At 39.7% G+C, this 14,245-nt stretch overlaps 1 protein-coding gene across 1 annotated transcript in view; it reads left to right on the top strand.

Annotated features, from left to right (window-relative positions):
* Window positions 1–784: 784 nt before the first annotated feature.
* cep170aa (centrosomal protein 170Aa) overlaps window positions 785–14,245 on the top strand; it is a 30,913-nt gene continuing 17,452 nt past the window's right edge. Inside the window, exons 1-5 of the mRNA XM_077614099.1 lie at window positions 785–881; window positions 11,107–11,244; window positions 12,535–12,624; window positions 13,981–14,059; window positions 14,174–14,232. Of these exons, the coding sequence (XP_077470225.1) occupies window positions 11,140–11,244; window positions 12,535–12,624; window positions 13,981–14,059; window positions 14,174–14,232 (333 nt within the window). The 5' untranslated portion in view covers window positions 785–881; window positions 11,107–11,139. The remainder of the gene's footprint in view (window positions 882–11,106; window positions 11,245–12,534; window positions 12,625–13,980; window positions 14,060–14,173; window positions 14,233–14,245) is intronic.

The following is a 14,245-nucleotide window of genomic DNA, read 5'->3' as shown; positions in this document are numbered from 1 at the left end:
TTAAACACTGGCTCAATATGTTCATTTGACATTTTTTGCCATGGTTTTCTTTCTTTCTTAAATATAATTTTATTTAATAACCCCTGCCCGTTATCCTGTCCGTCATATTTTACATGTATAAATATTCATCCTTACGTGTTTTTCTGTTGTAATTATTTTTATAAAAGTGGCTTGGAAAACGAATGAATGATTCGCGATTTTGAATTGACGATTTTATCGTACAAATTTGTTCCCAAAAATATTTTTAGTCGTTTTATAATACTCTTCTTGGTAGATATTTTATACACATTGCATGATACTTTTTCTTATGTTTTGTTATTTCATTTAAAACATCAATTGAAAAAAACAATTGAAATCCACTTAATTAAACTCATTAGATAAATCATCAGTGATGCAGCCCTGCTCCAGACGCAATACTGCAGGGATGCGTAAGACGCGACCATAATGGTTTATAGATATTCTGACGAAACTTCTGATCGAGTTACAGTCCATGGTTAGCGTAATTGACCTTAAAAAAAATAAAAAATGAAGAAAAAAAGAGGGGGGGAGTTCCATGGCTGAAAGTGTTGACGCAGGCTCTTGCTGAGAGAGGACGATGAAAAAACTGCATCAAGTTACATTCAAAACACAGGAAACCGTAAGGTGTTACTTTCACAATTAAACAAAGACCCAACACTTCACATGTGGGCTCCTCGAGCTACGACGACGGAATCATTTGAGAGCTCAGTTGGATTTTATTTTGAAACTAAAAAACTCGGAATTTCTCTCCCATTTTGTTGACGTCTTCGGGACGCCTCTCTCCGGCGGCTCCCGGTTTCGTAGCGAGTTGGAGCCGCGCGAGAGGAGGCCGGAGCCTGCGAGACGTTACTGCGGCAGCAACGGTAGGGCTGGGCACAACTCCCTCAAACACAAACACAGATAAGAAAGCGAGACACATCATTGAAAAAAACGCATTGCTTTCCTCTAAGCGTTAAAAAACACATTGGAGTCGTCATTCTGGGACGGGTAATATCCAACAATTGACGGGCACGTGAAGTTGACTATCGCGACAACGAGAAGGGGAAGACAACGAAAGTCTCCTCGTTGATGCTCATCTATGACGTCATTTACATTATCAGCGCTACTACCACTTCACGTATTAAATGTTCCGATCGTCCGCAAAAACATTTTTTCCAGTTTTTGACTCATATCTAAGCGGGGGAAATAGGTTAGCTTAATGAAACCCCGTGCGATGGCCGACGATGGCGAACCCAAAGCGTCGCCTTTTTGTCAACGCTTCTCATCGTTCACGCAACAACAAAAAAACACCACCTATTATTTGCACTACCGTCATTTGTCCAATTCAGGGTCAGCCACGCAAAAATGGAACCCACATCATCCATAATTTGTGTGAATTGAAACACGATAGTCCCCATAATTGCCTTTATAAATCTATGTATATTCTGTCATAATAGGTAGTTGCTGTAGGATGCCCCCTCCTATAGGAGTGCTTTGTTTTCATGAAGCAGATGGAGATGCCAGCCTGCATGCAACTCCTCATTGTGCTCATGTTTTCTGTCAACACTCAGCATATTCACTAAACAGCAACGCAGTATACAGTTACAATGTTTAAATTGTGATACATCATTTACATCTGCTTTTTAATAGTGCTGCGTCTTGATAACAGTGAATTTGTGAAGTGACCACTACCCAAGTGCATTATTTCTTTAAATTCAGTCCTGCATGGTCAATGTTTATCTCTCGGATCCGCAATGTTATCCTAAAAAAAAACCTCTAAAACCGGCAAGATTGTAACAGGGAGATTTATTTGCCGATTAGTGCAAATGTTCCTTTGTTGACTCTTGGACTCATTGTCATAGTAAAAAGTAAAATGACATTCCCTTTTGAGATGAGAGGTCAAAATTTGAATTCTTCAGTGGAGCCAGCAATGACAGCAAAAGAAAAAAAACAGTAGAGTGTACATAACTAATGTGGTGTCCTTGTGATGGGAAAATAGTGAATATCTAAGTATATTTTTAATTTAATGTCTTATAAACAAATGCATTTGTTGGTTAAACTATACAAGCTAGTATTACTCATTTGAATGTTTTTGTAGGACTTTACATTGCATAATACTGACTAGTCTGTGCTGCAAGATTTTTGGATGGGTGCCATATAATATTGAGATTATGCCGTCCGTATCTATTTTTTTCTTTCTGTCCTTTCTGCAAACGTGGTCCTTTGGTAGACTGGGTGGCTGCGATGAGATATTACATTGAAAAAAGAAAAGAACATGGGTAACTCACCCTATGATTGTATTTTTATCGTGGGTTATCTGATCTCAGACCAGTTTAGATGTTCGCTGTAAAGAACATTCGTAGCTGAAGATCATGTGCACAGGTCAGTTTCTAACAGAAATATTAGACTTCTGTAATAACAATTTAGTTTTTCTCGAGAGGAGAACTTCGTTTTTGTGTGACTTGCCCAGACCATTGTGTAAGAAAGGAAGTTTGGGAAGTGACTTCTTGATTTTTCTTTTTTGGGAAAGTCACATTACCTTAGAACCCATGAAATCGAGGGCAATATTTCATGTTGCTTGTTTATCTCCAAGTTATTTGAACTTCAGATTTCAAATGGGAAATACATGAATTACATTGTGCTACGCTCTAACTGTCACCATCATAAAAGCAACATTTGAAGTATAAAATATAGCAAAACTTCTGGCAACTACTCTATACGTTTTTGATTGTCAGGTTTTAGTTCAACCATTGTTTTATCTGAAAATAACACATTTTGCCACATGCATTTGGGACATTTCATGCCTGATAACATTTTCAAAGCATGGATAGATTTTTTTCATGTTATAAAGTATAAGTGTTGGGAGCAACATAAGACTCCTCATCAACTAAAGTGAAGCATTGTGGTGGCAGTAGGTCTATTTTTCCTTTTGCTGCATCATGGGTATTAGACATGATGGTAATATAGTCTTTTTTTTAAAATAGCAGTCAGTGTTAGCACAAAACCCTTTGTCAAGGGAGCAATATATTTCCAGAGGAGCCCCTAAGAAGAGCACATTTTTATTTTGAGTTATGTAGAGGCCCTTTTAACAAGTAACACATGAAATGTTTACTTAGCTGAGATTTCACGCTGTTTGACAGGTTTTGCTTCAGGTTCTTTTTGACTTTTTGAGGTATAGCTGAAAGTGCTCATAAGCTTCACTTCCAAAAATGAGTGTCTGGCACTAGAATTGTTTACTTTTTGTTTTTGTTTTTAATCTGCAGTGTGTTTTCCACAGTTGTGATGAATTGGGAAGTGAGCAGTGTAAAATATTTTAACCTCCCTTGCTTTGGAACATCGCGGGTGTTTCTCCACATCTTTTTCCTGCATTTAACTTAAAAAAAACGTGAGTGGCTCTCACAGTCACATCTGTTTGAGGGTGTGACATGATCCCGTCCTACTTTGTTTTTTCTTTTTCCTCAGATATTGATTTCCTTTCCATATATACCCTGGTTCTGGTCTTATTCTGATTATTATTATACAAATGTTGACTATGCCAAATAATGTGAATACTAGTGCTTGGACTCCTCTATTTTTTTTCCTATCATGGTGAGTTTTATGCCAGTAGAGCGTGATCACATGCTCTCTTAAGAAAGAGTACGCTTCAGGCCATGTTTCATTCATTATCATGGTTTATTGTGTGAACAATCTAAGATAAGCATTGCTATTCTTAACAATACTCTCCATTGTTGTAGGATAACAGCAGTTATTTATCAATCGGTAAAAAAATATTGAAGCCTCTTGACTATTTTTATCAACCTAAACACTTAGGTCTAGGGGCGTCAAAAGATATCGAGCAGGATAAAACTCAAAATGGATAAAGAACAGGTTTAAATAGATAAAATTACATTTAAAAAGTAAATAATTTTTAAAACTCCTGTTTATTTTTTCCTTTTATTTCACGTAAAAAACTATGTTGACAAATTACCAAATTGTTTACAACATCCATATCTTTAGAATATTTTAATTTCGGATATAGCTCAAGGCATCTCAGATACTTGATGTCTAAACCCTCGAGACACTATGTCAAGCAAGTACATTAAACGAATGTAAATTCTGGTGAATATACAGTCAGAAATACATGTACAATACACGTCACATTACCTTTGTGTAATAACTACAAAGTGAAGTGAGTAGGACAAAATCTATGATTGTTGTTTGAGTATACTGCACGGCAAGCTACTAAACCCAACAGAATAACTGAAGTGATAATTTGTCACATCACTTCTCTTTTCTTAACGATAAGGACCACACCACGTCACAAACTGACGTTTGCGATGGGACGGAGGGCTGCTTACTCCTCCAGACTTCCTCATCCGTTTTTTAACGTGTATTCTATGAGGCAATTACCAAGACTGTTTTGTACATTTGGCTAATACTCCGCCTGATATTTTGGGATGTAAAGAGGTATCAGTGTGATAGTATCTGGAGCTTCATGAGGTGGAAGATAAAATGACCATGTCAACGAGGCACAGTGATGGGATTCTGCACAGTTAATAATGCCCATGAACGGCTTAGTTTCCATATGTGGGGTGTGGGACTTGAGGTAGGCAAATTGTCACTGAGCATGGGGCACAGTGTGTTGTAACCTCAGTGCCCATTTTTTTCGTAGTATCATGAACCAAGGGAAATAGGTGCTGGCAAAATAGAGTTGCGTGCTTGTTTTTTCCTTTCACCAACTGCTCATTATACTCGACTGCTTTTTCACCCCACATGGCTATTTGAGACAACTTCCATTGCTATATTTGTAAGCCACAACAGCACACCACTGCATTACATACTGTAACATGCACACCAAAAATGAAATGTTAGACCTGCAGTGTTTTTTTTCTTGCATAAATCTCTTCACAAAATATTTCACAGAGCCATTTATTGATCTGTGAACGGGAATAGTTGTCCGTCTCCTTGTGCCCTGCGGTTGGCTGGCCACCCATTCAGCACGTTCCCCACCTGGTGCCTGTAGTTAGTCGGGATAGGCTCTAGCACCACCCGCGACCCTTGTGAGGATGACCAATTCAGAAAATGACTGAATGGATGTCTATTATTTCATAGTTTGATTTAAAAAACATAAAAAAAACATTGACCCCGGATCACTGTTTTATAGGGAGTGCACCCTTCATCTACAACAGGGGTCTCAAACTCGCGGCCCGCGGGCCAACTGCGGCCCTCGGGACGATAATTTGCGGCCCCCGTCTTAATATGAAAGATTAATGTTCGTGCGGCCCGTAAGATTGATATGAATGACACTTGTTGTGTTCGGAGCTGAATGAACCAATCACGGTGAGGTATACGGCTCTGGAGGGCGGGACATCGGCCGGGCTGTCCAGTGCCTCACTCACTCATTCATTCCTCCAATCAGCTGGGCGGAGGAGAAGCCGTGAAGCCGATCACTCCGCTCGTCGCGCACACTCCTCCGCTGCTCTCAGCATACAACTGAATGAGGCGCTATGATCCGTGATCCAGCCTGTGTCAGTGTAGCCATCTTCGCGAGCGAAACGGAGAAACGGAGAGCGAAAGTGCGCATGCTCCACAAACCCGCGCGACTGAACGTGAAAGATCAACCCGAGACTCATTCCAAGTGGAAAAACATATTACAGAGCCCCAGAGATGTCTCTTTCAAAGCCTGGCGTGAAGAGAAAGGTCGTTGATGAGCACAGACAGTTTCAAGAAAAGTGGGGAGTGCAATATTTCTTTGTTGAACACGGGAACTCCGACGTGTCTCATTTGCACTGAAAAAGTTGCGGTGCACAAGGAATACAATTTGAAACGTCATTATACTACGAGACATGCTGAGGAGTACGAAAAATACCAGGGAGATGAGAGAGCCAACCAGGTTGCCAGTCTTAAAACATGTCTTCTGAGGCAACAGGATTTCTTCAAGAAGGCTACCAAAGACAGTAATGCAGCAGTCGAAGCTAGCTACGCCGTTTGTGAGTTGATTGCTAAAGCAGGAAAGCCATTCACAGAAGGTGAATTTATCAAAAAGTGCATATTACAGGCTGCACATATTGTCTGTCCAGAAAAGAAAAGTCTGTTCAACCACATCAGCCTTTCTGCCAACACCGTGGCAGAGCGCATTTCTCACCTGTCAAGTGACATTTATGATCAACTGTGTGAGAAAGCACAATGTTTCAGTGTATATTCAGTGGCTCTTGATGAGACCACAGACATCACAGACACTGCCCAGCTCGCAATATATATCCGTGGTGTTGATGACAATTTTAAAGTAATGGAGGAGTTGCTCACAGTAATTCCAATGCATGGCCAGACCACCACGAAGGAAATATTTCACCAGCTGTGTGATGCCATTAAGAATGCCAGTTTGCCATGGAAGAGCTTTGTTGGAATAACAACCGATGGAGCCCCATCAATGACAGGGAGGAAGAATGGACTGGTAGCACTTGTTAAAAAATAACTGGAAGAGGAGAGTGTGGAGGAGGCCATAGCTCTGCACTGCATTATACATCAGCAGGCCCTTTGCAGCAGATGCCTGAAGTTTGACAATGTGATGTCTGTCGTTGTGAAATGCGTCAACCAAATCAGATCCAGGGGCTTAAAGCACAGAAGGTTCCGTGCTTTTTTAGAGGAAATGGAGTCAGAATATGGGGATGTGCTCTACTTCACTGAGGTACGTTGGCTCAGCAGGGGAAACGTTTTTGAGATTTTTTGAGTTGAGAGCAGAAGTAAAAGACTTCATGGAGATAGACGGGGTTGCTGTTCCTGTGCTAAGTGATCCCAAATGGCTCATGGACTTGGCTTTTCTTGTTGATATCACACATGAGCTTAATGTACTGAACAAGAAGCTACAAGGCCATGGGCAACTTGTCAGTGCTGCCTATGACAACGTGAGAGCATTCTGCACTAAACTTGTGTTATGGAAAGCCCAGCTTTCTCAGACAAACCTTTGCCATTTCCCAGCATGCAAGGCTCTCGTGGATGCAGGCACACCATTCAGTGGTGAGAAGTATGTTGAGGCCATTTCGAAGCTACAGGAGGAATTTGATCACAGATTTGCAGACTTCAAGACACACAAAGCCAAATGGAGCTCATTGACCTGCAGTGCAACTCTGCACTCAAAGCCAAGTTCAGGGAGGTGAGTGGAGAAGCAGACAAGCTTGGGCAATTTTTGAGAGAGTTGACCCCCAGCTTCCCTGAACTTTCCCGAATGTTCAAGCGGACCATGTGCCTTTTTGGGAGCACATACTTGTGTGAGAAGCTCTTCTCCACCCTGAACTTCAATAAGTCCAAGTACAGGTCCAGACTTACTGATGAGCATCTTCAAGCTCTACTGAGGGTCTCCACTGCTTCCTCCCTCAAGCCAAATGTGACTCAGCTATGCCAGGTCTCTAGCAGCAAGGAGTAGGCAAGAGAAGCCGTGTTCAGAATATTTCATATTCAATGTTCCATTCAAGTTCAGAAAGTTAAAGGTTAAAGATCTGTTAATACAGACATTTGAAACGGAATAAAAATAATTCATTTTCTCTACTTTGGCAGCCAGTGTATATCTCATTATTATTATTTTATTTTTGTATTACTGATTGATTGATTTTTTAATTCATCTTTAAGTTAATTTATCTAATTCATTATTTTTTGTAAAAAAATAAAGATATTTGATAACGTTGGAATGTTTTATCAGCGCTTTTCTTGTGGAAATCCTGATGCGGCCCAGTCTCACCCAGACTTGGCCTCTAGCGGCCCCCAGGTAAATTGAGTTTGAGACCCATGATCTACAAAGTTTAAAAAAGCAAACTATAATATCAGCGGAAAATGTCCTCCAAAAATCTCTCTAATTTGATAAACTCAAGGTCAGCAACAAAGTTATGGACATCTGAGTTCATCTCACAGGCTGACCCCTGGCAGTGATTGATTTTTCTTACCTTCTTAAGGCAATAATACATCAATTTATCCATTTTCTATAGTGCATCTTGTAATTAAAGGTCATGGGTACTGGCACTTTTGTTAAAATGATTACCCCTCAGACAAGCAAAACTGCTGTGCCTGTAAAAGAGTTTTCATTTTACATCTTGTGTTGTCTTCTATGGTGTGCATGTGTACCCAACATCATGTTCACTGGGGTTAAATGCCTATAAGCTTCCTAGCTGAGTTATTATTTTGTGAATCACTGTAATTGTGGATTTTAGATAGAATGGTGGCTTGTACTCTCGCCAACCACGCCCTTATTTGAGGGAAAAGTCTGGTGAGTCTCAGTACTGTGTGATTTGGACATTCTTCCTGCTAAATTTCTCCGACTACAATTGTCTGTAGTGCATGTGTGTTATTGGTCAACTTTGTGAGTCAACTTATAATGGTGCTGACTCAAATACCCAGATATTCATCATCAGAGCAGACTGTGTGCAGAGCAAGAAACAACGCACTGTCCTGGAAAGCTGTTAAGTGATTGTAGTAAATAAATTCCCATGTGGCGTTTCATTTGCCCGTTTATCTCTGATTGGCTTTTTAAGAGGCCACAGATTTCTAGATGAAGAATAATACAAATATATTGTAAAGCAGCTTTCGGGGCGCAAAGTCCCTAAGTCGAATCAACTATACTGAGTTTGAAAATATAATAGAAACACTAACTTTCTATGATTACATTTTACATTTACATTTCTTTTATAACTTAACTGGTATAGTTGGCCATTGATTTTAAATTCAAAAAGCTCAACAAAGATTAGTGTCCCCCTTCATAGGAAGTGGACTTCTTACTTCCTGACTCCCCAGATCTTCCAGACAAAGAATTCAGTCATCTCAGAATAATCTCTCTTTCATTCACCAGTGTGTATCTTGGGGTGTGCACGTGAGTGTTTTTGTGTGTGAGAGGGGGAGAAAGAATTTGTTGGGGTCTGTTGGTTGAGGAATTCCTTACAAAAGCATGAGATTACGTTTAATTTTCATGGGCCCTATAAGACTGTTGCTTGCACAGTTGCACAAAATGGAAATGAGGAACAATGGTATAATAACACCATAAAGTAGTGCACCTGTTAATTTAATCTCACAGCATAATTTGTGACAATAATGGTTCATAGATATCTGACCAGACCTTTGTTGACTTTAGTCGAAAGAGGGATAAATGGTGAAATTTAAGTCGATTATACTGTGTAATCCTCTGAAACAAAAATCCAGCTGTGCCATGTGTTCACGTGTGGTCGCCACTAGTAAATGAGGGGCTTGGGTTAATGAAGCCGCACAAGCAGGAGAACTTCCTTCCCATTCTGCCTACTTAGTATATGGATTCTTGGTTAAAAAAAAATCTTTTTCTCATGCAGGCTTGGGGGAGGGAGGCCGTAAGCATTATGCCATTGCAGGAATCTGTTCCCCTCGCGATGATTGTTTTTTTTCTTTTCGGGTTAGAATTGACATATGTTTATACAAACTACCTATTTATACTATAATTACAGCTTTTCACTCTATATTAACCATTATAGTCAAAGCTGCTCAAACAAACAGTCAGAAACATAGTACTTGTTTCGTTTCTGCTGATTTTGTCCAAGGGTTCCGGTTGATTAAAAAATGTCTACCCGAGGGATTATTGATTTGGTATACTAAGTACTTATGAGGTCAAGTGAACACGGACTTAGCTCAGTAATCGTTAATTCCTTTTTCGACGAGCCTTTCTTGGCACATTTACTGAGCATACACACGCGCACTCCTATTTCAGTATTTCTCTAAAATGTAGAATAATTATCAGGATGGGGATTTAAACAAACCATGGATCTAACTTGTTGACTTGTTTTCTTCCAACTTTTTTTCACCGCCATCTTGTGACAGCCACAGATAATTCAATAACGGGAAAAAAAAGTCCTTTCATGTGCCATGATTGCAAATAGATGATTTCAATTCAACTCATGGTATACATGTTGTTTTATCTATGATCACAGAAATAATAGATTATTATTAATCAGTTGTTGCACGAAAGGCTGTGAAACCCTTGCGTTATCTTGCCAGTCAGCGGGTTTTTGTATGACCTCCTTTCCAGCTCATGTGAAGGGGAGAGGCGCTGGTGGGAGGGAAAATAACTGTCCTGCTGGGAAGGCCAGCCAACATTCCTACATCACTTCCTCTCCCGACATCTGGCAGTGATCAGGGCGAATGCAGGAGAGAACGTGAGGATGTGTAATACAGGCCGGATTGGTCTTGGCTGCTGGGCTGGGCGTCATATTGCAGCACTGCTCAATTTCATTCCACCTACTGACCAAGCATATTGGAGATGAGCAAGTGCTGTGATTGTATATACTAGAGAGAAATTTCTTTCTAAAGATTCCATCTGTTTCCTTCTTCAACTTGACCCAATTTGTGATTTTTCTTATGAAAGAGTAACACTGGCTTTTTTTCAGCTTTCACTGTCCTTAAGGAATTCAATGATAAAACCCTAATATTTTTCTGAACACATGTGCTATAGTTGCCAATGAGCTAGCATTGGTTTATTCTTGTTTTTGTTATGGGGAGTTATGCACGACTAGGCAATTAATTTACCCACAGTTAAAGAAAGCCGCGACCCTAATTGGGCATAAAGCGGTTCAGAAAATGAGATGAGATAAGTTAAAGAAAGGTTTTTGAAGATGAACACTATAAAGTAATTATTATTTTTGTTGTTGTTTTACCAGAAAGGAAAACCAGTAACTATTCAATCCCAGGTTCGGACCTTCCTGTGTGGAGTTTGCATGTTCTCCCCAGGCTTGTGTGGTGTTTTGTCCGGGTACTCTGGTTTGAGTGAGGATAAGCGCTACAGAAAATGAATGGATGCCAAAAAGTTATTTAATAAATGAATCCATGAGTATTTTTTGTGCAGATATTAATTTGTATTTTGGGCTGACAGGACAAATAGAGGGATAATAATATTATATTTCAGCCATTTTTGCACTTTATTTATATTACATTTGTGATCAACTTTTAAGAGTTTTTAATTTAAACCGATTTTGAGCCTTCTTTTTTTTTCTTTTTGTCTCCTTAAAAATTATGGGGTCAGGAAAACATTTAATATTTTACTTTTGGGCCATCCCTATATTACTGATTATTAACTAATGATCACACACTATGAATAATGATATATGTATTTTTTCCCCATTTTAGGTGTGTAGCACAAGCAGCTGCAGCAGTGCAGACATGAGCGTTACCTCCTGGTTCCTGGTGAGCAGCGGGGGGACTCGCCACCGACTCCCCCGCGAAATGATCTTTGTCGGGCGGGATGACTGCGAACTTATGCTGCAGGTGACAACAAAGTTTTTAAACTGCAAAGATCCAGGATTTAGCTATTAAGCTTGCTTTTCATCTACACAGACAAGGATTACGGATACTAATTTGAGGTTTCGTGCGTGTAACATCTTCATTAGCATGAAGACTGAGTCAGGGTTCAGTGATGGAAGCGAGACATTGCCTGTGAGCTTGCAAATACCTCTCTCTGGTCAGTGAACTAATAATAGAAAGTGGGGCAGATATTTATCTGCTGCATTACTTTTTGCCATCACTTCACTTCAACTTTAGCACTACCAGTGCATGGGTCTTGAAAATGATACCCTGTTTATTTATTTTTTTACATTTTTTTCACTGCCATAACATTGTCCAGTGCTGGTGCTGGCGCAATCCGATACTAACCAAAATGATCACACAGTTTATCATATTTCTTAACTACACTGAAAAAAGACAACAAATGTCCCTAAAATATTCATATTTGAATGGAAAACTGAAAAAAATAATATAGTTAACACTGTAAATAAGTGACTTGGAATGTATTGTTTACAAGGTATATTTGGCTGTTTTTAATGAGCACATCTAACAGTCCAACATTGGACACCTCAAACGTCCATATAACAATACACTTTCAATTCCGCCCCCATCGGTGGTTCACCCATTGCAGATTGCGCAGATAGACTCAGACCTGTTTTACAAGAGACCTCAAACGTTAATGAGTTTGTGTGCTTCTGGCTATACAAATGCCTGTGAACGTGTTAGGCAGCTGGCAACAAAAGTCGTCTTAATCTAAGTGTGAGGTCAAACAAGCTGTTCAATCTGCCTCGATCCCATTGATCCAGCCTAATCTCGCTAAAGTAATCTGTATTTTGGTTGGCTTGCTCGAGGTGCTTCCCTCAAGGCCTTCTAACCACCACCACATTTCTGTGCTTCAGGCAATGCTAGCTCAAAAGGTTAAACAATGGTAAAAATCAAGATGTCAGTCTTACATGCTGGTAGGAGTTCCTCAAATAACAATGTGTGTGAGGCAAAGCAAATCTCAAAATGTGTTTTTTCGTGGCATTGAGACGTATGGCATTTTTATGTAACCCTGACATACTCAAAATTAATGGCATTCTTCATAAAGTTCCCTAGAAAATAGCTGCATGAGAGAATGCACAGCCTTCATAGTTTATGTCCAAAAAAAATTTCATTCCTCACTCATGCAGATTCATCACAACTGGTGAAGAATCTGCACTCATCGACATGAAATAATAATTGATCAGCCCGTGATTATAACCTCTGGGCCATGTTTTATTTCTTCACTTACAGTCACGTAGTGTGGACAAGCAGCACGCCGTCATCAACTACGAGCCTGGCTCGGACGAACACAAGGTCAAGGACCTCGGCAGCCTAAATGGGGTGAGTGCCAAAACTTAAATGGAAATGAAACTGGACAGATTAACTTGTTTTCAGAATTTCAATAAAACCCACTAATTGTCAATTAGCCCTGAGATTTTCTTTTATTTTACAAATTCGAACTCAATTATTATAATCCCCAGCAATCGATTTGGTAAACCACGATTTTATAGACAACCTTGAGACCAGCTTTGCTATTGATTCCCACTATATGGGGTAGGCATAAACTAAAGTAGGAATAGGAAAATATGCCAGAATTTATGTCCATATATAAATTAGGTGTTTACACTTGTACAAGAGTATTTGTTTCTCCATTTTTTTTAATTTTCCCTCTCTAAATATGTTTTTATTGTCTATCAAGTGTGGATCTGGCTGGGTCACCTGTCTTATGTATATAGATTTTTTTCAAACATCAACGGTATTTGTTAAAAGCAAACTCAAAATGTTCTTAAGTTCAATATATTAATGTGTAGATGGTTCCCACATCAAATATACTTTATTTTTTGTTGTAATGTTCATCAGTATATAATGAAAAAAAAACTAACTTTATTTTCCATGTGGTGTTTCGTCATGTGCAGTGATTACACCCCTTCTAATCCCCCCAGTATGGAGTTATGTGTAGCAGGCCACACATCGTATACAGATTTTTGACAGGAAGTTTGAGTCAGAGATGCTTCCTGCTGTGTCATCCACCACTGACTTGTTTGAAAGGATTGACGGGGAATTTCCGGCTGCTGACTCAGGAGATTTGTAGAGTCTGTTTGGGCCATTTTCTGTCCATTGTGCCTCATTTACTGTCGTGTTAAGAACAATTATTTTGCGAATTGGATATTTCAGACTTCAAGTCATGCATAATAAAGAAAAAAAAGCCATGCTCACAAATTGATAGTGCTAAATTGATGTTAGTGCATCATATTTACCCTTGGATTCAATTTTGAATTAAATGATATTGTCTTAACAAAGGGTCGCCTGATGGTATAGGGCAGGGGTGGCATACTCCGGTCCTCGAGAGCCGCTATCCGGTCTGGTTTCCATATCTCCCTCTTCTACCACAACTGAATCAAATGATTACTCATCAGCAAGCTGTCCAGAAGCTTGATACCGATCCTGATTATTTGTAGTGTGTTGGTGGAGGGTGATATGGAAAACAGGAGTGTAGGGGGTCACTTGCCTAACTTCGGTCTAGTGTGTAGTCTGCCTTTTGCTCAAAGTCAGCCGGGATAGGCTCCATCAACCCTTACGAGGATGCATGCGCAGTACGGAGGATGAATGAATGAATGAAGATGTCTTAACAAATGAGTAAGATTTGAATTTGACAGGATGCAAAATAATGGATAATCTACCTTGTTCTCTCTGCAGACCTTTGTAAACGATGTCCGCATTCAAGAGCAAATGTATATCACCCTCAAGTTGGAGGACAAACTGAGGTTTGGCTATGATATCCTTTACTCACACCCTCAAATCCGCCTGTGGATTCATAATTTCATTTACACTACTGTGTAAATTGTCTGTTTATGTGATAACTTGTGTATCCTTAACCTGCCTCCCTCACATACAAACTGGTTCACTGTGGAGAAAGGCGAGCTCACTGTTCCCGAGGAGGCTCTGAAGGTGAAAAAGGCAG

The sequence above is a fragment of the Stigmatopora argus genome, chromosome 11 (assembly GCF_051989625.1).
Source record: "Stigmatopora argus isolate UIUO_Sarg chromosome 11, RoL_Sarg_1.0, whole genome shotgun sequence".
Classification (NCBI taxonomy): Eukaryota; Metazoa; Chordata; class Actinopteri; order Syngnathiformes; family Syngnathidae; genus Stigmatopora; species Stigmatopora argus.
The sequence above is the reverse complement of the archived record's forward strand: the minus strand, read 5'-3'. Positions and strand labels throughout refer to the sequence as shown.